At 40.2% G+C, this 24,680-nt stretch overlaps 2 protein-coding genes across 2 annotated transcripts in view; both read right to left on the bottom strand.

The window, feature by feature from the left end:
- LOC106898998 (transmembrane protein 132C-like) overlaps positions 1-20,731 on the bottom strand; it is a 150,278-nt gene extending 129,547 nt beyond the window's left edge. The window contains exon 1 of the mRNA XM_014960623.1: positions 20,334-20,731. Within this exon, the coding sequence (XP_014816109.1) occupies positions 20,334-20,683 (350 nt within the window). The 5' untranslated portion in view covers positions 20,684-20,731. The remainder of the gene's footprint in view (positions 1-20,333) is intronic.
- Positions 20,732-21,213: 482 nt separating this feature from the next.
- LOC106899280 (transmembrane protein 132C-like) overlaps positions 21,214-24,680 on the bottom strand; it is a 60,272-nt gene continuing 56,805 nt past the window's right edge. Inside the window, exon 2 of the mRNA XM_014961038.1 lies at positions 21,214-22,169. Within this exon, the coding sequence (XP_014816524.1) occupies positions 21,214-22,169 (956 nt within the window). The remainder of the gene's footprint in view (positions 22,170-24,680) is intronic.

Genomic DNA, 24,680 nt, shown 5'->3' with positions numbered 1-24,680 from the left:
CATTACCTCCATGGCAGACTACTGCATCTTTCAGCTCCAGTTTAGCACCAGCTGTGAGGAAAATATTTAAAGAATATATACGCTCCCTTCTGGGTAAAGCAGCCCAGCAGTAGCAGGGACTTTGATCTCAATGTGTGTTAAACACAATCTGTGCACATTTACTCCCTTATCACTCACTCCAAATCATGGATATAGTCCTGTAAAAATAACAAAGACAAAATTAGATTTTAGGACATACAATGCACCGAGAGCCCCACTGTGGATGAATACCTTGTTTCACTTGATTAGGAGTCATTTAATATCTGCTTACAACAAGGCACTGTCAAAAAGTCAGAACAGCAAAATTCAGTCACTTCATTACCAGAGGTGGGTAACCAACGTTCTCACAGGACAGACAGACGGCTGTCTTGAGATCTGTCACTGGCACTACATACTAATAAGTGCTTGCAACCATCCATCTTCATAGGCAGATCTGTCTGCAAATCACTAAGCAAACTGGCAAACATCCAAAGCCTCTGCTCTTTCTCTCCTTCCCTTTTTTTGGGGCCAGAAAGGAAACAATGCCAAGACAACGTTGGCAATTCTCCCTGTGTTTGTCACTACTATCTCTTGTTTCAGCCATTAAAAGTAACACAACATGCAATACAAAGGCAAGAAGAGCATCTGCATGGAGGGGAAAGCAAATGCTTTGACCCATAAGCCCTGTTTTTTACCTAAATCTAGTCCCAAGTGCTAGACAGTATGTTCAGAGAAGATCCAGAAGTGAGGTCTGAGAAACAGGTAACAGCCTTTTATGTACTTACATTAAGAGTCTGCTTTTGGTGCTTCTAAAAAATATATACGTATGTATTTGTATACAAGTATATACATATACATTTATTTCAATAAGCACCAAGGTAAGAAAAATACAGACCAGGAGACTGAAACCATCCTACTGGAGGCTAGAGGCTATTATTCCAGCTATGGCCATCTTTTTGCAGCCAAGGCTTTGAAAAGTTTGTATCAATTGTGTTGCCTGTAATCCCTTGATGACAGTCACAATCAGTGTTTTAAATGCACTTAACTTGATTAGGTCTCAGTGGATTGTTCGCATTTCCAACTATCATATGCTTAGGAAGAGTGGAATATAAGCCTGGCAAGCTCTCAGGCACTCTTTTATTGATCCCGACTCTCACATCCTGAAGGTGGTGAAGCTCCCACTGACATCACAGAGCTCTTTGCCCCAGTGAGAGAGCAGTGTGTCATATGTTTATTTAAAAACAAACAAAGTGATATGAATCAAAGAGAGCAGTGGGAGTTCAGCACCAGTTTTGAGGGGGGGGGGGGGGGGGGCGGGGGGTTGGTCTCTTCTCCCAAGTCACAGGTGACAGGACAAGATAAAATTGCCTCAAGTTGTGCCAGGGGAGGTTCAGATTTGATATTAGGGAAAAATTTTACACTGAAAGGGTTATTAAGCATTGGAATGGGCTGCCCAGGGAAGTGGCTGAGGTACCATCTCTGGAGGTATTCAAAAGGCAGGTTGACATAGTGCTTAGTGATGTGGTTTAGTGATGGGGTTTTTTATCAGAGTTAGGTTGATGGTTGGACTAGATGATCTTAAAGGTCCCTTCCAACCTAGACAATTCTATGATTCCTGGGTGTTTATAATAGGGGGGGGGGGGGGGCGAGAAAAGGCTTTATTGCAGCCCAGGGAAGGCACTGGAACCAGAATGGTTTAGTGAATAGAGCCTGATTTTACTTTACTCTTTCCCACTTACAAATTCCAACTTTTTCAGTGGCTTTTTTAGAAATCACAGCCAGAAGGGATTCCTGACTTACTACTACCCAAATGTTTTCTGTAATAGCCAACCAGTTTTAACAATGACTTTCAGTAACTACAAACCTCAGGTGTTTCAGGTCCCATATAGAAAGCTTTTATAGTACAGCCTATCACCAGTGCCCTACTCCTACAGACCTTTCCACTTACAGCATAACCATTGAAGAAAATTTCTTTTAATCACCTTGTCCTCCTTTCTCTTTCTAAAAAAGCAGTAACAACATTTTTTTTAAATTAATAATCCCATTTTAAGCTTAAAATACAGCCAATAGGAGAAAACAAAACAAAACAAAAAAACTACTAGAGGCAGGAGTTAGAAGTCACACAGCTGAAACTAATAGAGACCATATTTAGGTAAGTATGTGTATTTAAGTGTTTCAGGTTTAGGATAAGATCCCCTTTGCCAAAAATGTGGCAGCTATATTTTCTAGTCTCCATGGGAAATGTTATAAAGAATCAAAAGCAAACAAATTTTCCTTTCAAATAAACTTGACCCGTATGTTTTAGACATATGTTTCCCTTTGAATCCTTGTCCTTCTTTGATGGTGCTACATACTTTTCCCCCTTTAAGAGCAAATACTTTGTTGTTATAGCAATAGTTTCCCACAATTCTACCATGAGGGCCTCCCTGGTTTGTGAAGCCAGGGCTCAAAAGCCATCTCCACTCCTTGCACAGAGGTCCTCCAGGCAGGATGCCCCAAGCCCCTTCTATAGCTCTGCATACAAACTTTAGCTATTACACCACCATCATAGCAATTGCAAAAAAAAAAAAAAAAAAAAAATCCTAGTCACATATAACTCAGTATAGAGGGAAACAAGATTCACTTCTGAATTACCTATGACCACTTGCACTTTTCTCTTTTCTTGCACGCTCATTGATGCATTTTTTCCCCTTTTTTTCCCCAACCTCTTTGTGTGGAATTAGCTCTAGCCCATCCTTTAGCTAGGATGAGAATTTTTTAAGCTATCTGAAAAAAAAAAAAAAAAAAAATCTTGTCTTACTGTAGCTTACACAAAACTTCTGGGTTGCTAATATTCTTCTCATTTTAGAATTGAGCCACACCCAAATTAACCCATTGGCCAACAAGTTGCCAAAGCACCATACTAGACTGTCCAGCAGGACTGAACATAAAACTTCCAAATCCAGAATAAGGAAATTACAAGTAAAAGGATTTTAACCCTTTGCTTGTGAGCAACAGCGAATTTAGACTTCGCTATGAGGCCCACCCACCACAGGGAGATAAAGGCTTACTCCAGTGTACTCCAGAACTGTAATTGTTTATTCCATGTATTTTCTGCTAATATACTTACCGACCTCCACCACTGTAAAATTAATAAGTTATGGTGGTGCTTCCTCCAACTTCTATACCAGATATCTCTCTTTTCTGCTCAGCCTCACTCTTTGTACTTCTGCCCTCATTAGCACTCCTCCGCAGGGAGTCTGGCACTTCAGAAGTTACTTTTCTTTCTGGACAGGCTTGGTTTAATTATCTGTTTTTAACAGTATGACTAATTGCTGAAAGAGGAAACTGTGATAATCAGGAGTTGGAATGTGGTGTTACAGGCTAGGAGTCTTTAGCACAAGTACTCAATTGTTGACCTGATAGTGTCAATGGAGGCTTTGGCAGAGATTTAAGTTGCCACAGGATCAGATTTTGGATCAATTAAGATTTGTGCCATTAACTGTAACCTTTATATAGCATTTACATGCATCGGTAGCTGAATGTTACAGTAATATCACAACACCCAAAAAAATCTTGGGTCAGAAATGGGGGAGGCTGTTAGTCTGAAATAACTCCTGCTAATACCTGTAGTAAGAATTTATCACTGATTGCAACATGACTAACGCAGAGCATATGGTGAAAGCGATTTTTACAAAGAACAAAGATGATTACATTTAATGAAAAGCAGTTTTTCTCCTCCAACACTTTAGCTGTTTAGAGTTTTATCAATGTGGAAAGCTCACACCTGGGAATTTCATGGTTTCTAAAGTGAACAAGTATATCATGTGAAAAATATTTCTGGATGAAACTCCTTGTTACAACAGGAATTTTCAATGAAGTCTAGAAGAAAACATGTTCTGATGAGGGGAATCAAAATAATGTGAATTACAAATTCATTATGAAAACAAAGGAGTGTTTGCATTAATAAAAAAGTTGTAATGGGGCAAAAAAGGTCCCAGACAGGATCCAAGTCCCACCACACCTGACACTGTACAAACACATCCCCAAACATTTTTCTCCTGACACTGCTCTCCTAGATAACACTCATGGAAGAAAAAGGTACCAGTCAGTCTGCTTTGCAGGTTGTAACAGATAGTTCTCAGGAAAATTTCACCTTGCAAAATAAATGAGCATGGATATCTAAAACGAGTTACACGTGTCATCTAAAAGCTAAACTTATTACATTTCTTTTACTGAACAGAGGCTACAAGAGAAATCTACCTTGCACTTAATATCTCACTCTTCTAGTTTCTTCTCACTTTTCCATCTTCCATCTATCTATCTATACACAGACACAGAGGAAATAAATTTCTCTCCCATTCAACCACTGCACAGGGACTCAGAAATCGCTCTGAGATTGGTGAATGCATAAGCAGTGTCCAGAAGACCACAGCTGAGGAAGTCACTACGACCAGCCCTCTTCCCAGCATCTCTGCTGACCCTAGGAGGGTCACTCAGAGCAGGAGAAACTCCTGGTACCATCAAGATGCAGACTGGCTAGCCGAACACTTTCCTTCCCATCTAGTTACACTATAATCTTGAGAAACAGCATTCCTTGGAATGACAATACCCTCAGCCCGACAGATTGGTATTAAATATAAACACTGGCCCTGGAAAAAATGAACATCAGCTTTTGTTAAATCTGCTAGATCTGTCCTCTGCTTGTACATTCTTACTTGAGGCTCAACACTTGTTAAAGTGTTTTATACTTAAGCTATAATTTATATAATATGTAAAATAGTCCAATTTAATGTATATATTTCAGACATATTCTGTTCATATTGTATACAGAAATATCTTAACATTAGGCTTACTCACCAGTCATATACTCTTTGGCTTTAATGAATTTTCATTCAATATGCAAACAAAACCAGAAAACCCCACGAAAACCTCACTGATAAATGTGCCTGTTCACAGGGCTTTCACCAGCTGAGTTCAGAATGACAAATGAAAGACTTCAGATCCATTTTTTGTTTTCAATAAAAATCTTGTTTAACAGTGTCATGAATATTCATGTTTTTGGCAGAGCTCCAGGTTAGGCAAGAAGAGCTAAATCAAATAAGAAAACAACAGTCCACTTGGCTCTACAAAAGGATGCACTACATTTTGTATGCTAAACTGTGCACTTAAAAAAAAAGGTACAAATCAAACTTTGCTGTAACTGTGCTCAAAGGGAAATATATTCACCCGACACCAAAAGCAATCTCTTAGTATGAAAAATCATGATGCTCAGCAGTGGTTACCAAGTGATCCAAAGTCCACTGGCATCAATAATGTGTCATATATTTACATCACAGGAGTGCAAAGGTTAAGGAGCTGCTGGTTTGCAGCTGCTGCCCATGGTGGCAGAGATGACCCAAAGCAGCAGCTTTTGGAGGCCCTTTGGCTAAAGCAGGTGCGTTGCCTCCAGCAGTGCTGCAGAGTGGTCTGAAAGGTGCTGCCTGCAGACCTCCAGCTCCTCTCCCCGGTGCAAAGGGGACAGGCTTATAAATTGCGCTTTCTCAGAGGCAATCTAGCAGCTGTCCGTGGTGGCCTCAACCAGTCCTTGTATTTAGGTAGGTCAAGGACTGGATTTGCAACTAAAGCTTGGGCAACGACAGAAGCCCTAGCTAGCACATTTTTTTCTCTCTTAAGTCTTTATATACTTGCACGGAAGAGTCACAACCCATCTCAGAAGGAGCAGGTTCAGTGTTACAGTCCCAGTAGCCTAATGGACACAAGAGATGTGGAAGAACCAACTGAGTGACAAAAGCCTGCAGTCTCACCTCGTGGCTCTGGGGCTGGCATCTTGCTCCATGATATACTCCTTTAATCATGTAGTACCAACTTGCACCAAGGGAGCATACTTTATATAAAATATATTTGTGTAATAAACACATAACATATTCACTTCATTACAATAAAAGCTAAAAGAGACAACTTGCCTAGAAGACTATTATATTAGAGAAGTCAGAGTCATTCTCACCATTATGATTTTCAAGCCTGACCACATGAAAATTTAATATACAAACACTGGAACTGTGATAACAGCCTGTCCCCTCTCATCACACGCTGGAAAGATATTATTACTCCTGTATAACACAGCCCAGGTGGTAACATATCCAATGCAAGTCTCACATTGTGTTTAATCAGACAAGAGAAATTACAGCTCCAATCTCCGTATTTCTCTCTCCAGTGAAAATGTAAGGAGTGGAAGGTGCAGATAAAGCAAAAAACACCTGAATAGGTTGCTTAAAGGGAAAGAAAGACTTAGCCAAGCAGTTTGGTGTTCATGCAATATAAATCTCAAGTTCTAGCACAACCAACACTTATTCACTTATATAAATTTACTCATATCAGAATATAAAGGTTAATTGAAATGATCCCATCAGGATCTGCACAAGAAGCATACTAAAATTTAAACACAGGAATTAAGGTTCAATTTGGGAAAAGCTGGAAAGCATCATCCTGTCTCTTAGAGTCCAGAAGAAAGCATGCATATTACAACTGCTGTTTCCCAATCTCTCTTCTACATATCCACATCTGACAGATACGCTTTGCAATGACATCATACTTGTGCCTATAAGAAAATCTGTTCTAAATCTATTTCACAGCAGGGCTGGGGCCCTGGCAAACGCTGTTCAGGGACTTGTGATATGTCTACCTTGAGCACATGCGACAGGCGGCAAGCGAAGCCGTCTGCTGGGTTTGAGTGGTCAGAAGGCAGCAGCAAACACTCTTTGCTGGGGTAGCAGAGCAAAACCAGCTTTCTGCACACATATACAGACTCAATGGAGGCAGAAGATGAGCAGTCTCTTGCCAAATCAGTAATTAATGGAGTAATATGGATTGACTGTGACAAGGAGGAAATCAAGGCTACTGTAGTGGAAAGAATAATGCAGAAACTGTAGACTAAGAACAGGAAGTTTCATGGTGATGAAGAGATGTGCCTGGAGCTTGATTCAGCCCAGGGTTTAATCACCTATCCATACACTTGAGCCGGGCACCTCTACCCTATACTATATGGGCATCTTTGTTCTGGATCGCCTCTTTCTAAAGCATTTGAAAACAGCATGAAACAGCACTCCAAAGTTGCCTCCCATCTGGTAAGTATGATTATGCAAGGCTCTTTACACAGATGAGCAATCTGTGCTCACAGAACCTGCCCCAAAATTGTTACAACTGTCCACATTAATCTGCCTTGATGATATAAGGATTTCCGGACTCAAACATTGCAGATTCACTTTTAATCACATCTGACAATTAAGATGTTTAGAGCAGAAAAAAAGGAAAAAAAACCCACAAGTTTTACTATTAGTCACAATCAGCTTTACCTACCAGGTCAGGAATGCTCATTTGGGATCTTACAAGAAACACTTCTCTAAGGGTGTTTTAAGCTTTAGGCAACACACTAGAAAGATGTAAGAAGCATAAATCACCAGACTATAGAATTCCCTACCAAAATCAATAGATTGTAATTTTCTCCAAAATGCTTATCCGGAATTAATTCCCACACAAGGCTCTTTTGTGCTATGAATGAAGGAGCTCCAAAACAGGGCAAAGAATTTTGCCAATTTTTTTCAGATTGTAAGTATATTCTCAGACTCAGTTAAACTCATTTTGTGTTTCTTATTTTTCTTTTTTAATATTTACAGAAAAGAGAAATAAACAATAAAAACAGTTATCCACTGAACAAACACTTGAGTACATGTATATTTCAGAGTGGCAACTGTGATTTTTAGTATGACCGATTCATTTTCTTATGTTTGTAAAGACTCAATTACTACAATCCTCTTGCATTTCCCCCCCCCTCCTCTTTCATGTTTCTGTCTCTGAATCAATTGAGTGTCTGGCAAAAAGGCAAATCATAGAGCCAATGTAAATAGCCCAGGGGGCCCTTCAAGCACCATTTAAACAATTATCAAAGTAACATTCCTTATCCATTGAGACTTCTTTTGAGCAGAGAAGGACACACGGATGTTCACTTGCTCTTGCCATGAATCTGTTAAATTTCCTCCTTGAATAGCTAGGACTTAAATAAAAAGACATAATAGAAATGAACAGCAGTGGGATATGTGGAGGCGGATATAATTATGCAACTCAACAGGACAATCATTGCCTTTCTGAACAATCAGAGCTTCCTAGAACAAGAAGTTCTTGACCATTTCCCATTCCCAGGAATCGCTCTTACATCCAGCCGAGATCTAGCCATGACTCACTCCCATTTAGCGCTATGAGAACAAGAGAGTTCTTGTGGCTCTTTCTATTGAGCCCTCTTACCTAATACACCAAGTGTACAACGTTAGGCAAGGCACCCCCAAAAATGACACCTTCTGGTATTAGCTTTATTAAAATGGAAGAAAGGAGCACTATCACCAAACCGGAATAATCAGTAATACTTAAAACCTAGCTAACTATATGATTCGTTTACTTTAAAATAACTCTGCAGAAATAGGAAAGTATCATCTGATTCATAACAAGTGGGTAAGCAATTAGACCCCTTTCAACAGTATTCATTGCAGCACACAGCACATTCCCATCTGCAGGATTAAAAAGCATTTCATAAAGCATGATCTTGACTTTGAGTTACTGCACATGTTTAACTCCAGCCAGAGCACATACAGCTAAACACATGCATAGTCTTTTTGCAGAACCGTCGCTTAGAGCTTCAATCCTGCAAACACTTCAGTCCACACGCCGCATTTTTAATGTCATCACTCCCAATAGAATGGTCTATCAGATTAAAGTGTGCTTGATTTTAGTGCAAGGTGGCACAGTCATTCCCTCATGGGAAATCCCCATAATAGTTAATAGAGATGAACCTAAGAGGGCTGTAAAGATGTTTAATGAGGTTCCATATGAATCACCCTACAAGCATATAGAATATAATACAGAACATGTAAGCCCCTTGTAGATAAAAAATAGATTTATTTATTTATTAATTACTCTAAACCAAAAAGATAATTGCTACATTTATCAGATAATTGTGACAGAGAACGGAGAAAACCCTAGAAAACACTTGCAGAATTTTTCCAACCGCATTTTTTCCTTCTAAGAAGAGCCAGACCCAGCAGCTCTCCCCTGTGGGGGTGGCACAGGGTCTGCTGGGTGTCAGGGTTCAAAGGAAATCACCTCCCTTTCTGCAAAGGGGGAACTGTAACACTTCATTCTGCATTTGTATCACTCTGCACAGGTTTTGAAGGAAAGCAGCCTGAAGAGAACTGAGTAGCAGAGCCTCATGGAGGTGACTGGGGCTACAAGAATTTCATAAAGATTTTCATGACAGATTGGGGATTTTTTTAGGCAACAAAATAGAAGTACTAACACAGGAAAAGAACTGTTACTCCCATCATTAGTGTTCAGAAAAGGGATAGGAGGGATTTTGAATAACTGCCAAGAGTTCATGCGATCAATTCAACTTTAAAATGGAGCTGTTTAAGAGCAAAAATGAAGTTAGCGTGCCTTATCTGCTGTTAGATCCCATTTCCCTTTAGCACTCACCAACACACAGTCAGGGATTATTTCCACCCTGACGTATTTGAAATCTAATTAAACATGGATAGGAGTAAAAACAGAGTTGAAGTAGTTGACATAAAAGTATACGTGTGCTGAAAGGTGAAACCAGTTATGTCCCAGGGCACCAGACTTTCAGTTTATTGCTCTCTATCCACTACAATCATGATATATTTGCACAGCTATGGCATCCATTAGGGGTACATGGTGAATAAAAACAACACATTACAGTGGATTTTATGTCAATGTTTACTTTGAGTAAGAAATAAAAAGAGTTGTTACCATAGTAATGGACAAAGCACCCATCGCCTGAGATGCTATGAAAATTAAAGAATGCAAACTATAGATGACAGGACAGCCATACTTTAACAACATAAGGAGAGATGAAGCATATTAATTTCTGAAAAACTAGTCAGGATTTCTTTAAAGATCTTTCAGAAAATATTAACCAGCTGTCACTGCCTATAGCCAGCCAATAAAAATCTTCTCTCAACTATGTCAATATTTCTGTCCAGTGTTAATTACAACAGCATTGGCTCAGAGAAGAGAAAAATTCTTAAGCAGTACCCTGGAATCTTAGAAAATGGAGACTACACATCATCTTCACATTTCTGTGCAGGTTAGACTGCTACCTGCAATATCCTTTCTAGGGCTTTGAACAGCTTAAGATACTAACACCTCACCACGAAAGTTGCTGGGGAACTGCTCTGAAGCTCAATGTCACCTAGCTCAGACCCTAATGGACCTAAGCCACAGGGTCAGTTGTTACTTCCCTTCAGAGACTGTTGTGAAGCTGAGCTCATTAGGCCCGGAATCATCCCTTTCAAATGTCACCATGAGCACAGCAGTACCTACCAGTAGATCAAAGTCCAGTGTTAATGTTCCAAGTCACTGACTTCAATGCTACTGCAACGTTACCCGCAAGGTTGTGCGACCCTCCTGACACTACAGCTGACTTGTGTAACACCGCTTGGTCTGTGCTCTTGTTTTCAGCCTGAGCCTCTCCCTGCAGACCAGCTTTCTCCTCTTCACAGTGTACTGAGCAGACAAATGAATTAAAACTTTAACATCATCTTTTTATCATTTTCTGTCCCAGAAAACAATACTACAATACACGTAAGTGTATCATGTCCACCATCTCATCATAAAACCAACAGCAACTAAGTACATACAAAAAACCAAAAAGATTTGGTCATTCCCTTCTGTTGGAAAACTGTAATCAGGCTGCTATGGAAGAGAAATGCAGTAGCTGGTGCTAGTGTAGCCTTTCACGAATGTCTCAAATCCAGAGGGATAAAAAGCAGCCTGAAGCCTGTGAATATTCTCATTACTTTCAACAGGACTAAATTTGGGTACGTTCCTAAGTGACAGGCTCCTACCGTTGGTTGGTGTTTCCTTTCCATAGGAAGAACTCTCTATGTAATCAGGGCTTTTTCTAAGCTAGACATCACCTCAAGCAGAAAAATATTTTTCTTGCTACTGGTGGTATTTCTATGACCTGCTGAGACCAGGCACACCAAGTGACTCAGTAGCTCCATCAATTAGCATCACAGCACCTAATTTTTAAAAGCCATAGCAAAGCTCAGAGTCCTGAGTAAGCAGCCACGTAATCCATAACAAAATTTAGTTTCCTCAAAACAGGATCCACAAACGTCCAATACAGCAAATAAGGATCCCCCTTAAGCTGGTCCACAGCAACATTTGTGCCTTAATGATCACCTGTAAGGCTCAACTGCCTTCCCCAGCACTCATGGGGCAAATGAAAGACTAAGTGTGACTTTATGGTCTAGTATGTCAGGAACTCTTTTATCTGTGAATCCAAGCTGTGATTCGTGATCCACAGCTATTTGTATGTTCTGTTTAACAACTAATCAGGGAGGTTGAGGAATCAAGCTCTAGACTTTGGTGTGCAAGTACCACATATTCCCTTTAATGAGCCTGTCTCTTTTGTACAAAGAGCTCAGTCTCATAGCACTTTGGAAATCAAGGCTTACATCTTAGAGCCAGAGCTTGTACGAAAAAGCAAATCTTTTTAAGCAGCCTGACAGCTGATAATGCAGAGGGCTATGTCTGAAACGCTTCCCCCCCATTTTTCTTTTTTCCTAAGATATGCGCTATTTTTCAAGTCTCCTTCTCTCTAGCCTTGCTGATCTAAGCAGCATTATGAAAACCTAAAATGATGTTGTTGGAGATGATTAGACTGTTAGTGCAAATTAACCCCCTGGCAGCTTTGCTAATAGAGACATTTTGTAACACACCAGGAACCAGACAAACAAACAAAAAAGATGCTGAATTTCTTTTTAAGCCGGTCTCATCTAAACTATAAATCAGCTTTTTTGTGCACTGAAAGTCTATAAAAATGCAATTTTCCTTTCAAAAGAATACTACACACAACAGCACACACCTCTCTGAAGGGGCAGCACATACAGGGCAGGGTTAGATTTCAAGAAAGTACAGAGCATCTCAAGGGGATCCCAAGGGAAACAGTGATAAAAATTGGAGTAAAACACTCTATACCGTATAGGAAAGCTCAGCATTCTGGGGAAATTACCTCTTAAGTGCAGAGTAGCACTTCCCACCATGCCCAAGCCTCCTGTGGAAGTTTTAACTGTAAAGTGCCATAAGAACATATAAACAATGTAAGTTTTTTGTGCATGTGCTGTCAGGAGTGAGGAGCAGTACTCTGCCACAACAGAAACTTCGATCAATCTGACAGTTTCTGTCTTAAATAATGACCCCCACAAGCAACAATAAAACAACATAGAAAAAACCATCAGGTTTTACAGTTCTGCTGAGCCAGGTATCTACTCTTGGGTTACTCCCCATACTTCCACCCCATCCCAAATGCTTCCCCCTGCAAGCCCTGAGCTATGACTTGCTGACATCCCTCCCAGTATCATTCCAGCAAGTCACTACTGCTTTCACAGTTTCAACAGATGCACTGGGTTTTAAAGCCTTGTCATACAATTTTTCTCAGGGATATGTATTTCTATTCAGACCTATGGGCTCACACACTTCCTTGCTTACAGTGGCCTTGGAACCCAACAGCTTGTCAGATAATCACACTGAAGGTTCCCAGGAGATTCCCTAATGCATCAGACCACAGCCTTTTTCAGACAGCCAGAAAACATTATCTTGGTTCAACTAAAATTCACTCCCAGTAGTATGAAATTTCCCTCCCTACTGCTGGTTTGGGAAGACTGGAGTTTATATGGTATGATCTTTTAACGAGCCACCATTGTTTCTAATTAGGCAAGTAACCAAGTATTTAATTAACTGTTGTAACTTGAGTCACACAAGTGGCTAATAGTCTAAACAGAAATTAAGTAGAGGTGCCTTATCTCATCTTTAAGCAGCCTGGCACATGTACAGGCTTTTTGGAAAGGTCAGGAAGAGCAGAAGGTAGCGGGAAACATGCTGCACCTCAGAACGGTGGCTCAAAGCAAAAGGAAAGGAGCCAGAGGCACCAGTGTGGATTCAGCAACACGCGCTGCAGAGAATTTGGAAAAGCAGCCAGGAATGACTTCACTAGTTTGCTCAAACTATAAGGGATGGGAAGGGAAATTACTTACAAGAGCGGATTTTAGCAAGATGGCTCAATATAAAGTTTTTGAAACCCAGATATGCCCCTGCATTTGCCAAAAGTTAACCAAAACCTGCAGCTCCAGCTCTTGAAGCAGCATCAATAGCTAGCAATTCCCTGGCTGACTGCTGATACAACAATTTTAATATTTTTGTTTTCTCCCCTACAATGGCCCCTATCAATTCCTTCCAGTTTCCCAATCAGCTTACTAGGGAAAGTCTTCAAACATAGAAGTCTGAAGCACAAAAGTCCAAATGCGTTTTATAGTTGAGTTATATAAAGTTATTATATAAACTACATATATAGTTCAGGTTTGTCTACACTCAACTGATTGGATTTTATGTCTTAGTCAAGGGTCAGGGAAGGATGCCCGTTTTCTCTTTTCTACGTAGTTTCAATTTCAAGTTAATAATCAGTTCCTTGTTAAACTTCACCAAACCTGACACACTGCTACCACAAACTCAAGCCCTTCACTCGTTCTGGTGAGAAGCACCTTATCGCAATCTCTGCTTAAAGGACATCCTCACCCAGCTTAGCATTTTTGAGAATGAGCCATCTGTTTGAAGGACCCAGCTGTATCTGCTATGACACCGATGTCCATGAAAAGTGCCTGCTAAGGTCTAATGAAATTAAACTAACCAGAGTGTGAAACCATTCTCTCAAAATAGCATTGACACATTCTCTTCTTTGAGTAAGTATTTTTTACATCACAAAGGCTTTTTAAAGTTATATTGGGAAATATTTACCCTTTTACTGTTAGTCTGTCATATTCTCTAGTAAGTGACAATTAGTAGTGCTTTAGCAGACTATGTCCTCCTTGCTTACTGAAGCAGAATATAAAAAAAGATAGCACATGATTGCTATGAATTTTTAACCATGAATTTACTTTGGAGAAATCTTAACAAAGCACTTGCAAGGTGCTGTTACACTTTGTGACTTGCAAAACCACAATCCTCACAGTGTATCAACTTTTGTATGATCTACTGTCGTTTGTACTATGTAATACATAGATGTCCTGTGGGGATCAGAGGCTTGCTATACTGAATGATGCACACAGAGCACAGCCCAGTCTCTTCCCTGAATTGTGTACAGTACAAAAAAGCAATCTGAGGAGGTGAAGATGTAAACAGGGGTAAAATGATATGTCTAAAGTAACACAGTAAGTCCTGAACAGAAGGCAGGAGGAGAATTCAGGTCTCTTGAGTCATTAGTCTTTGACTCATAATAAGGACTAGACCAGTACCTTTCTTTCATTAATCTTCTCCACTGTAGATTTGTAGCTGAATTGTTGCTAATCATTCTACAGAAGGAAAAACCAAATAAAAAATAATCAATAAGTAGTAAAGTTTCATAATGCTAAACACTAGGCAATGAAATATATACAATCTTCATCAATGAAACTGCTTCAAGCTGTAATTCACAGTTCTGAACACTTCTGCAAACCACCTCTGGCCTTACAGGTCTTAACTGGGAAACTGCTTTGATGGGCTGGAAGACTGGGGAAGAGTTTCTCCGGTTTCTCTGAACCCTGATTAAAAGTTCAAAAGCAAGTGAATTGCTTTTATTCTTCAGTCTTAACTTAATAATTGACTTCATTGAAAAAGAGATGCAAAGAAAAATGTGAGCAGAGTACTTTGAAAGATCTTAGTCAGCAAGTTTGCATTTTGTTTATTCAACACGGAAACATGAATGAAGAAACTGTATCTCAGGTGAGAACAAAGAACGGTTTGCTACCCAGAGTGCCCAAGATACAGACCTTTCTTTATACAGTGTAAGAATTAATCTCTTCTAGTTTTATCTGGGCCTCAAAATATAAGATCTATGTCTAAAGAAAAGTCTAAGGCATTATAAAAGTCTTTCAGAGACTATATCTGTGTTATTTTTTTAAACTCATGCAATAGGTAAAGCTGCGGGTATAAATTTTGAAGACGAGACCTTCTTTTCAATTGAAAATGGAACATGAAACAATGAGACAGAAGAAATGAGGCTAAAGGCTTCAGATTCCTCTCCCTTCAGATGTTGACTGAAATGCTTTTGTGCGGTGAAATCACTTTTAAATATTTAAGTAATGCAAAGCTGCATAGGAAATGAAAAATGTTTTGTTGCGATTCACATCTGGAGACACACACGCACACCCAGAAGAGCATCCTACCAAATAATTCTGTCTCTCTTCATTTCACTCTGAGCTGCATTAGTTTTAAAATATGAAGCAGTATAAAAAACTCACATTCTTCATTTCACAGTTGGAAATCAGCATTCCATTTACTGGGGAAAAAAGGTACTTGGGATAATACATCCCAAATGATGGGTTAATACAAAATGCAGAGTAAACTCAGCCCCGGTTTTGGTCTTATATTCTCTGGTTAACTTTGGCTTGAGTTAGTCATTACATCACTTGGATTTGCAGTGACACCACCATACTGCAGCACTACAAAATGATAAACCAATAATTAAACACAGGTAAATTTCAGGATACTAAAGGTTATTTCATCGTAAGGTAAGATTAAAATATCAGTATCTAAAATTAAACAGTAATTGCTTGAAAGTGTTACTACTTTTGTTTTGCTTAAATACAGTGGATAGAAGAGCTGAGGGCAGTGCCAAGCACAGACAGCTCCTCTGAGTGGTTACTCCCCAGGGAGTCTCAAATAGGTCTTCCATGCAAAACAGGCACTGTTTGTGCTGGAGATCCCCCTTTTCCATGACCAGTTTCTCCAAAATGGCTATTTATAACCAGATCACAATCTAGACTTCGAAATACTTAGATTTACAAGCCAGGAGTACACTGATGTTGTGATCATAACTACTTTTTCTAGCTCTGGGTATTCTGTAGCGCTGCTCTGTGTATGCATCTTCATCTAGGTTTTCAGCTGTTCCCAATGCTACCTAGCACAGCACTGCTGTCAATACTCATTAGGAGCTGACATATAAAGCTGCCTCAGCTGATGAGTTTAATAGCTTTCTTCACTGCATTTATCCTTTATCCTTCTCCCAATCGGTAGATTTATTATCACTACTAATTATCCATTGTCTTGGGTTGATTTGCTTGCTGGACAAAGGTAATTCAGTAACACTGTTTACAACCTACATCCCTTCAGATACAATGAGCTGCACTGCAAAATCTGTAATAAGAAGCCTGAGGGGGAAAAAAGTACCACTGCTTTCCACTTCTTTTCTCTAATCAGGACAGATAACAACTTCATCCCCTTTCTCTTTACTTATCCTGCTCAATACCTCCTGTAAATCGGGTTATCTGGTGGTTCAGCACCTTCTAGAGCGAGTTAGAGATTAGCTGCTGCCCAGCTGAGTAACATAAAACACTTAGTACTTCCACACCTTTTGCTTTGGCCCTGTGCTGTACAGTGCTCTGCTAGATCAAATGTGGCATGTCACACCATGAAAACCAGATGAAGGATCCTTTAATAGCGTAGTGGCTGGAAAAGCATTTAGAGCTAAAGAACAAACACAGCAAGGCACACCGGCCAACCTTTTCAAAGTTGCCTAATACATTCAGCTCACCAATTCCCCAGGACTACAAATAGAAATCAAGTGCCAAGTTTCCTACTTACTTTCAAATATCTCAGCATACACATGTAGCTACATATTGCTTTCTGCAAGTTAACCTCACAAGAATGGTTATTCTTTTTCCCCCTATTTGTAGCCTGCTGGGTGTGATGGCAGTTCATAAAAGCAGTCAAAACAGGGTCTTGCCCTAAGGATGTTGCTTTCTAATCCTTACAGAGAATATACCCAAAATGATGACTCAGATTAGAAAAGCTTGTATACACAGTAATCGGTAAAGCAACAATCAATCATGGTAGCTCTGCTGAAGCCCGCGGTGTTAATTTGTAACAGCTCTGGCAAGTGCACAGGAGACTTAAATGATCTCTATTTAAATATTGCTGGTTTTTTGCTTTCCTGTCCTATAGTGATGCTACTTCTGTTCATAGTTTACCCAACTGCTAAAGGTAACACTGATTTTCCTTACTGAGACATCAGCAGTAAGTGCAATTCCTCTCTTTGGAGCCTAGAAGTCCTTTCCAATGGCAGAAACGCAGTGCAGTATTTTCTTCCCCCTTCTCTATTTCTTAAGTTCTTTTATCAAGATTTTCCCATTCATATTACATATAAATTGTATGGCAAACCTGAAATCCCTTCCATCAGAGGAATTAAAAGTCTCTTGGAACCAGACTGAAACAGGGTTCTCACTCTTGAGAGTCACGCTGACCAACTGTTTGCATTTTCTACTTTGCATTAGAAAACGCCTGTAAAGACTTACCAGAGGTGACACAGCAGGACAGAAACAGGCCTGTGAACAGAAGCTGTATTCTATAAACTATTGGTATCATTAGAACCACTTTCATGATAGTCCCGTGCTGACTAGATGCAAGAGAGGAAGATCTGTTGTTTATTCAGACAGTGCTCCCACTGCGTTAATGTACTACCATGCATAATTCGCTTCACTCCCTGTCATATTACTCATTCTCTTTGACTTTACCAGTGTTCTTGTGCTGATAAATTTATAGATACAGTAATAGGATTCTGAATTAAGACACAATTTAAGAACAGAGTTTCAATTGCAATGATTTGTGGATATGAGGTCATTTAGACCAGTCTACTTTCCTTTTGCCAGAGAAGATTTGTAGCTATTATTTTCCCTCCCTAAAGCAATGATCACATGCTGTTTGCTTCAGCACTGGGTGTTGCAATACCTCAATGAATAATATACAAGAAGCAGAAAATAAACAAATCCACTATGCCTGGGGATAATGCATGGCGTGGTTTTCTTTAGGTTGATTAAATGTGAATGAATGTCATAGGATGTAGGGATTGCTCTGCCAGGAACCCATGAGTATGAGAGCATACAGCTCTCTATCTAACCAGGCAAGTGGCCACAGAGAAGGTTAAAGAAGCCCCCAGGCAGACCCAGCATATGTGCTGGCTACTCCCTGGATGCTGTATTCATTTGGCCTTTTTCCTGCAAGATACAAGCACTTTATAGATTCCTGAGTCAAATTCCATACTCTTTCACACCTAGGAAGTTTCATCAAAGAATGGATTTCCACCACAGAACCAGGAAGCTTAACTTGGCTTTGCCAGCCTTTCACCAGTACTCCACCACTAAAACCACAGAAGAAGTCTTTGAGGTTGACAGAACAGGCCACACAGTTCATGCCTCAGGAGACAGTCCCACACAACTTTCACCTGTGGGTATCAGCTGTCCCTTCCTACTGCAGTGTGAGGAAAACAGTTAAGACAATTTCCTTTTCTTTTACATGGAATGACCCTCCTGTAAAGCAAAGCTTCCATCTGATGCCGTAATAACTGCACAGATCAGCACTGTTGGTGCTTTTCAAAGATACTTTTCAAAACCAAGACTGTTTTGGAGTATCTCCCATTACTTTTCTGGCTTTTGGTGGTGGAGAGGAGGCAGCACACTGAACAGTGCTGATTTTTAAGAATGTAAGTCAGCCCAACGCTACATACATCTCCAGACAACGACCACAAGGAAGCAGAAGCCATTTTTAAATATTGGTTTCTTCAGCCTCTTCTGTTCTTGTATCTGGTTCAAAGTAATTTTAAGCAAAAACCACAAATCCTCTTTTCATCAAAAGGGTGTTTCAGCAAGAGAACATGGTCTGAACTCTGCATTTGTGATAACACAGAACAACCAACATACCAATGAATGTCAGACTATTCACTTCAAATGAATCAGTCACCTGTTCTCAAAACCAAAGCAAATCCATTTTGTCCATAACCGCAAGTCACACATGCAACTACTGACATCCCACATTACCATTTCTATCTATTGCACCTCTCAGCATGCAAATGATATCCTTGCCTAGGCGGTCAGAATAATTTCTGAGCAAAGAAATACATCATCAGATTTCAACAAGCTTGTTTATCTTCAACTCACTTTTCAGGAAAATAAAGGCTGTGAAACAGAGCTTCAAAGGGTGATCTCCTCTCCCATCCACCCAGCAAACACCCAGTTCATTGCCTTTGGATTTCTTCTTTCACCACAGCTATGCTCATTATGTGAGAAGTATTCCGTTTCTACTATTTTACGAAAAAGAATTTTTTCAATAAGAGATAAGCAACACCATCAGAAAAGACTTCTATAACGGAGGTTTCACTCAGTAAACAGGTGTCTGGGAGATTATCTCAGCAACTTAACCAAAGCTGCAAACATCAGCACGGTTCTGGGATGACTAAAATCCCTCTTTTTTAAAATAAAAGCCTTTTATCTGCCAAGCGACACTTCCTGTTCTAAAGGCTATTCTCCTCGGTAGTCGTCAACTATGTATTAATCTAATTCATATAAGCCTTAGAAATAAATACTTTCATGTGCAGAATCTTTTGGGAAACTCTGATTCCCTGAGGCTTTAAAGAGCAATTGTTGCTTATCACCGTGGAAATTTCCCTTGAATTTAAAGCCTGGTAACCAGGAAAAAAAAAAGATACATCAAATATTTCAGTGATTAACAAGTTTCCCAGTCTTTGTCACTCTCAAAGGATTTTCATCTGATCAGTAGGGAAACCGCTGAAGAAGAAAATAAAAGGAAAGCGATCTGACCCAGTAAGGCATTTCTCGTCTTCCCAGGTCCTGTATTTGCCACTCCTGTCCAAAATAATGGCACTCACTTCTAACATTCCTTTCCAATCAACATCATAAAACACATTAGGCCTTATTTTAAAGGGTATACGTGTTGGCAAAGACAAACGCTACTTAACTGCAAGTAGATAGTTAAACCCCTCCCTAAAGAGCTCTCATAACAAAACCACTCTGTGTGGGAGAGGCAAAGCACTGCCAGAACACTTAAAGCAAAGCAGGTAATTGAAGTTTTGCTACGTTTTAACTCCATGCATGTGCAATAAAAACCTGATTTTAAAAGCTCTGTAAAACAGAGAACTTTTCTGGTGCCTTAGTGTCTGTCATTGCACAGAAATGGCCCCACTAAAGCAGTGAATTGTCATATATTGTACATTGTTGCATAATGTGGGCATGTGATGAACAGCATGGCATGCGTGTTAAAAGCCTCCTAGTGACAGAGGCTTTCAATCCTCTTCAGAGCATTCAAGGAGGAAAGGAATGTATTTCAGTGACTAGGAGCAACCTTCAGTGTGGATTAACTTCAAATAAGTTGAGATTTACCCCACGTCCCCAACATCTTTGTGTGCTATCTCATTAGAAACATGCAGAAACAGCCTACCGTACCTGAGTATGAACTGATCCACCGTAGAATTGTTGGCAATTGTCACATAAACATTCACAACCTCTCCTTGTTTGACAGGCTTTGAGGGCAACCAGACAACAATATTACTATCCAGCCGTAGCTCCGTTAGCTGAGAAGTCTCCTGGCCACGATAGAGGCTGACGGATCCAATCCTCTGTAAGTGGGACACGGTTTCATCCATGCCATCTTTTCCTGGCCGAATAGCATTTCCCTTCCTTATATCCTCGGCAGTACACTCTCCCTTCTCGTCTCCTGGTTGGATAGTATAGTAAAGCTCAACAGGGCTCCCTTCAAACTGATCTGGTGGCTTCTTACGGCCCGTGACGACCATCGGCGGGTTAAACCAGCTTGGCAGGAGCTCCAGCTCTGCCACACACAACCCCAAATCCCCTTTTAGCTTATTTTAAAGGGTATACGTGTTGGCAAAGACAAACGCTACTTAACTGCAAGTAGATAGTTAAACCCCTCCCTAAAGAGCTCTCATAACAAAACCACTCTGTGTGGGAGAGGCAAAGCACTGCCAGAACACTTAAAGCAAAGCAGGTAATTGAAGTTTTGCTACGTTTTAACTCCATGCATGTGCAATAAAAACCTGATTTTAAAAGCTCTGTAAAACAGAGAACTTTTCTGGTGCCTTAGTGTCTGTCATTGCACAGAAATGGCCCCACTAAAGCAGTGAATTGTCATATATTGTACATTGTTGCATAATGTGGGCATGTGATGAACAGCATGGCATGCGTGTTAAAAGCCTCCTAGTGACAGAGGCTTTCAATCCTCTTCAGAGCATTCAAGGAGGAAAGGAATGTATTTCAGTGACTAGGAGCAACCTTCAGTGTGGATTAACTTCAAATAAGTTGAGATTTACCCCACGTCCCCAACATCTTTGTGTGCTATCTCATTAGAAACATGCAGAAACAGCCTACCGTACCTGAGTATGAACTGATCCACCGTAGAATTGTTGGCAATTGTCACATAAACATTCACAACCTCTCCTTGTTTGACAGGCTTTGAGGGCAACCAGACAACAATATTACTATCCAGCCGTAGCTCCGTTAGCTGAGAAGTCTCCTGGCCACGATAGAGGCTGACGGATCCAATCCTCTGTAAGTGGGACACGGTTTCATCCATGCCATCTTTTCCTGGCCGAATAGCATTTCCCTTCCTTATATCCTCGGCAGTACACTCTCCCTTCTCGTCTCCTGGTTGGATAGTATAGTAAAGCTCAACAGGGCTCCCTTCAAACTGATCTGGTGGCTTCTTACGGCCCGTGACGACCATCGGCGGGTTAAACCAGCTTGGCAGGAGCTCCAGCTCTGCCACACACAACCCCAAATCCCCTTTTAGCCTGCAGCTGCCTCTGACTTCCCGCGTCTCTCGGAAGGCAAACACCCGCAGGCAGGGCAGCCGTTCCGTGGTGCTATAGTCATCCCAGTCCCTGCCCACGATGTAGAACAGGACCTGGACTTTGGGCTTGCTCAGGTAAATTTTGTCGCTCATTATGTAGGCCTTAAGCTTCCAGTTATAAGTAAACTTGTTGGCAGATCCAAAAAAGTTTGAATTTAACATTAGGTCCTGGGGCACAACTTGCTCAACAGAAAAAGGTCCATAGCTGGCATTTAATATTGGTGGTCTCTTGGCTTTATATGGGAAGAACGACTCCACCCTGGACTGCAAACTGGAATTTCTCATGAAGTCCTGGTTGGCTTCTTTGAGAAAGAAAGATGTCTCAGCACTGAAGATCCGGTAGCTCACAGGTAGGTACGTTGGTAATGAAGAAAACCTCTGGTTATTGTCCAAGACCCCTCGACACTCTGTCACTAATAAAAGAAAAGGTGATGCGAGTTAGATCAAATCTGCTTACGGATTCAAAGGGACATTTACTATAACTTTAGTGGAGCTATGTGGTAAGTTAGGGACAAGCATTAATTCTTGCCAAAAGTATTTAAGTGTGGCTATGTGTTTACATGCAGTTTATTCTTTTTTTTTTTTGCATTACATTCACAAAAGAAAAGAAAATGCAGGCCTTAATGCCACCTTGCATTTATCTATGATAAACACTGTCACATGTGCACACATACATACACAGGTGATGTACAAAGGGTTGTATGCAGCACAATCAATTATTCACACTCCCTGAGGGAGTAGGAAGAGGAAGGTTAACAGAGCAAAAGCAATGCTTGTTTCAGTAGCCACTTTATGTGGCTCAACTGAACTGCAGCAATGCTTTGCTAATGCAGGGCAAACATATGAAGTACTCATTGAATACTTTGACTATCACCTGGATAAGAAATAAATAGGTTACTTGTCATTCCTATGCAATGTCTCACCTCCCTAACAAAACTTTAAAAATTTCACAACTGAAAGTTAAAGCTATCCAAAAGCAATTCCATAAGTAAACAGGGTGCCTTTTAAACCACATTATCTGATCACCTTCCCCACTCTTTCCCTGGTCATACCATCCCCTTCTAAACTTCCCATCCACTTAGAAACCTCTCTCCTGTCTTTCCAATCTTTCTGTTCAGTTACAGCATGCAGAAGGTATTCAGTACTTTGGTACGGTCCACTGAACCACAGCCCCTGAAGGGCTGCTAATCACTGCCCCTGGAGGAACACTGGCCAGGAGATCAAAGATAGTTTCTGTTCTACAGCCAAAGAGAGAAATTGCTTTTCTAAGACACACGCACCCCATTTCACTCTCTTCCTCCATCAAGAAACTTTGCTCTTGTATTACTATTCCTAGCACTATGGTCTACACCTCTATAATTTCGTATCGACATAGTGCTTCAGCTTTCCAAGTTATTTCTAAGTTATTTAAAGACAGATGCACGTCACAGGCTAGAAATATTTCAACAAGTGCTAATATACAAGAAGCATACAGAGAGAAATTAGTGCATACTGGCCAATTCTAAGTTTCAGTTGAATATCAGATTCCTTTTGACCTAAACATCGCTTTCCTTTTAGAAAGTTTAACAACATATAATGTTGAAAGACAAAAAATATTACCTAATTAGGGTAGATAACAATAGAGGTTAGTTAAAATACATGTGGATTACATAATGCTACTCACAACCTCTCTTCCTAAGTCATACTGAAGACATTAACTATAGGTTCAGAAGGTAAATGAATGACAATGCATCTAGTGCTAGACTGTCTTTAGTATTTTAAAACAGACCTTGCCCTCAGACCTCTGTCAGTTCCAGTGTCTTTTGGGAATCCCACCAGGGTCAGGATTTAAGGTTCTGTGTAAGGTAAGGGCAATATATAATACACAGATTCATCTGAAACTCAGGAACACCTAAAAATCTCTAAAACCCCCTACACACAGACAGATTCTTTTATCAGCTTTCTCACAAAGGTCTGCAGCTTGAGGATTTTGCAAATTATAGATTCACTGCCCTTTTAGCATGGCTGGCTGCTAGCACGTTAATTATGCAGTCAAATTTAATTAAATGTTTTCAAGTAATAAATAATCAATATCTGTCATTATACCAAATGACTACTGCTGACAGACAACTTTACTACAACCCTGTTAAGCGGGCACATAGTGCTACTCAGGGCTGGAAAAGCAAACAGCTTTGGAAGGCAGGTGTTAGGCAATTAAGAAAAAAGGAAAGAAACAAAACATGCAGGAGAGAGGAAAACAGAGCTTTCAAAGGACGGCAGCCATAAATTTGATATAAGGAATTAAGATGTGTTCGCTCATGTTTAATTCATGCATCACTACTGGATGGTAGAATTAGTTCTCATAAACGAGCAAACTGCCATGACTGGACAAAAATTAAAATGAAAAAATTAGAAGGCAAAAAGAGAAAAAGGAAAAGGAAAAGCTAAGAGGGTGCTCAATGAAAACACCAGCATGTAGTAGTGAATTATCAGCACAACACCTTTTCTGTCAAGTAGATTCTATATTTAAAATATAACATCAGTTTAGCAGCTACACTGTTAAATCCTGCAAGTCTCCAATGCTTGGCATACATTTTAATTCTGGTAGAAAGGAATCTACAAATGCCACCTCCTGGGTGGATTGATTTCCCCTTAGCTGAATCAAAATACCAGTCTGTTAGGGTTACATCCTGAAGTGCTGTAACAATGAAATAAGGAATCCAAAGAAGATCCACTTTAGATTATAGACTTTTCAAGAAAACAGCAAAGCCTACACATTTCTTCTCATCCAGAAGCAGAACAGGAACCTGGTTTACTGAAACAGGAGCGATTTGGTCTCACTTTCCCCTCTAAATCTCTTCATCTGCCCCGGATGAGCCTGCTAATATTTGGTCAGCTTCCTACAGCCCTGCAAAGAGCATTCATTGACATTTACATGACAGATA

The sequence above is a fragment of the Calidris pugnax genome, unplaced genomic scaffold (genome assembly GCF_001431845.1).
Source record: "Calidris pugnax isolate Ruff unplaced genomic scaffold, ASM143184v1 scaffold32, whole genome shotgun sequence".
In the NCBI taxonomy this organism is placed as follows: Eukaryota; Metazoa; Chordata; class Aves; order Charadriiformes; family Scolopacidae; genus Calidris; species Calidris pugnax.
Note: the sequence above shows the minus strand (reverse complement) of the source record. Positions and strands in the feature narration are given on the sequence as shown.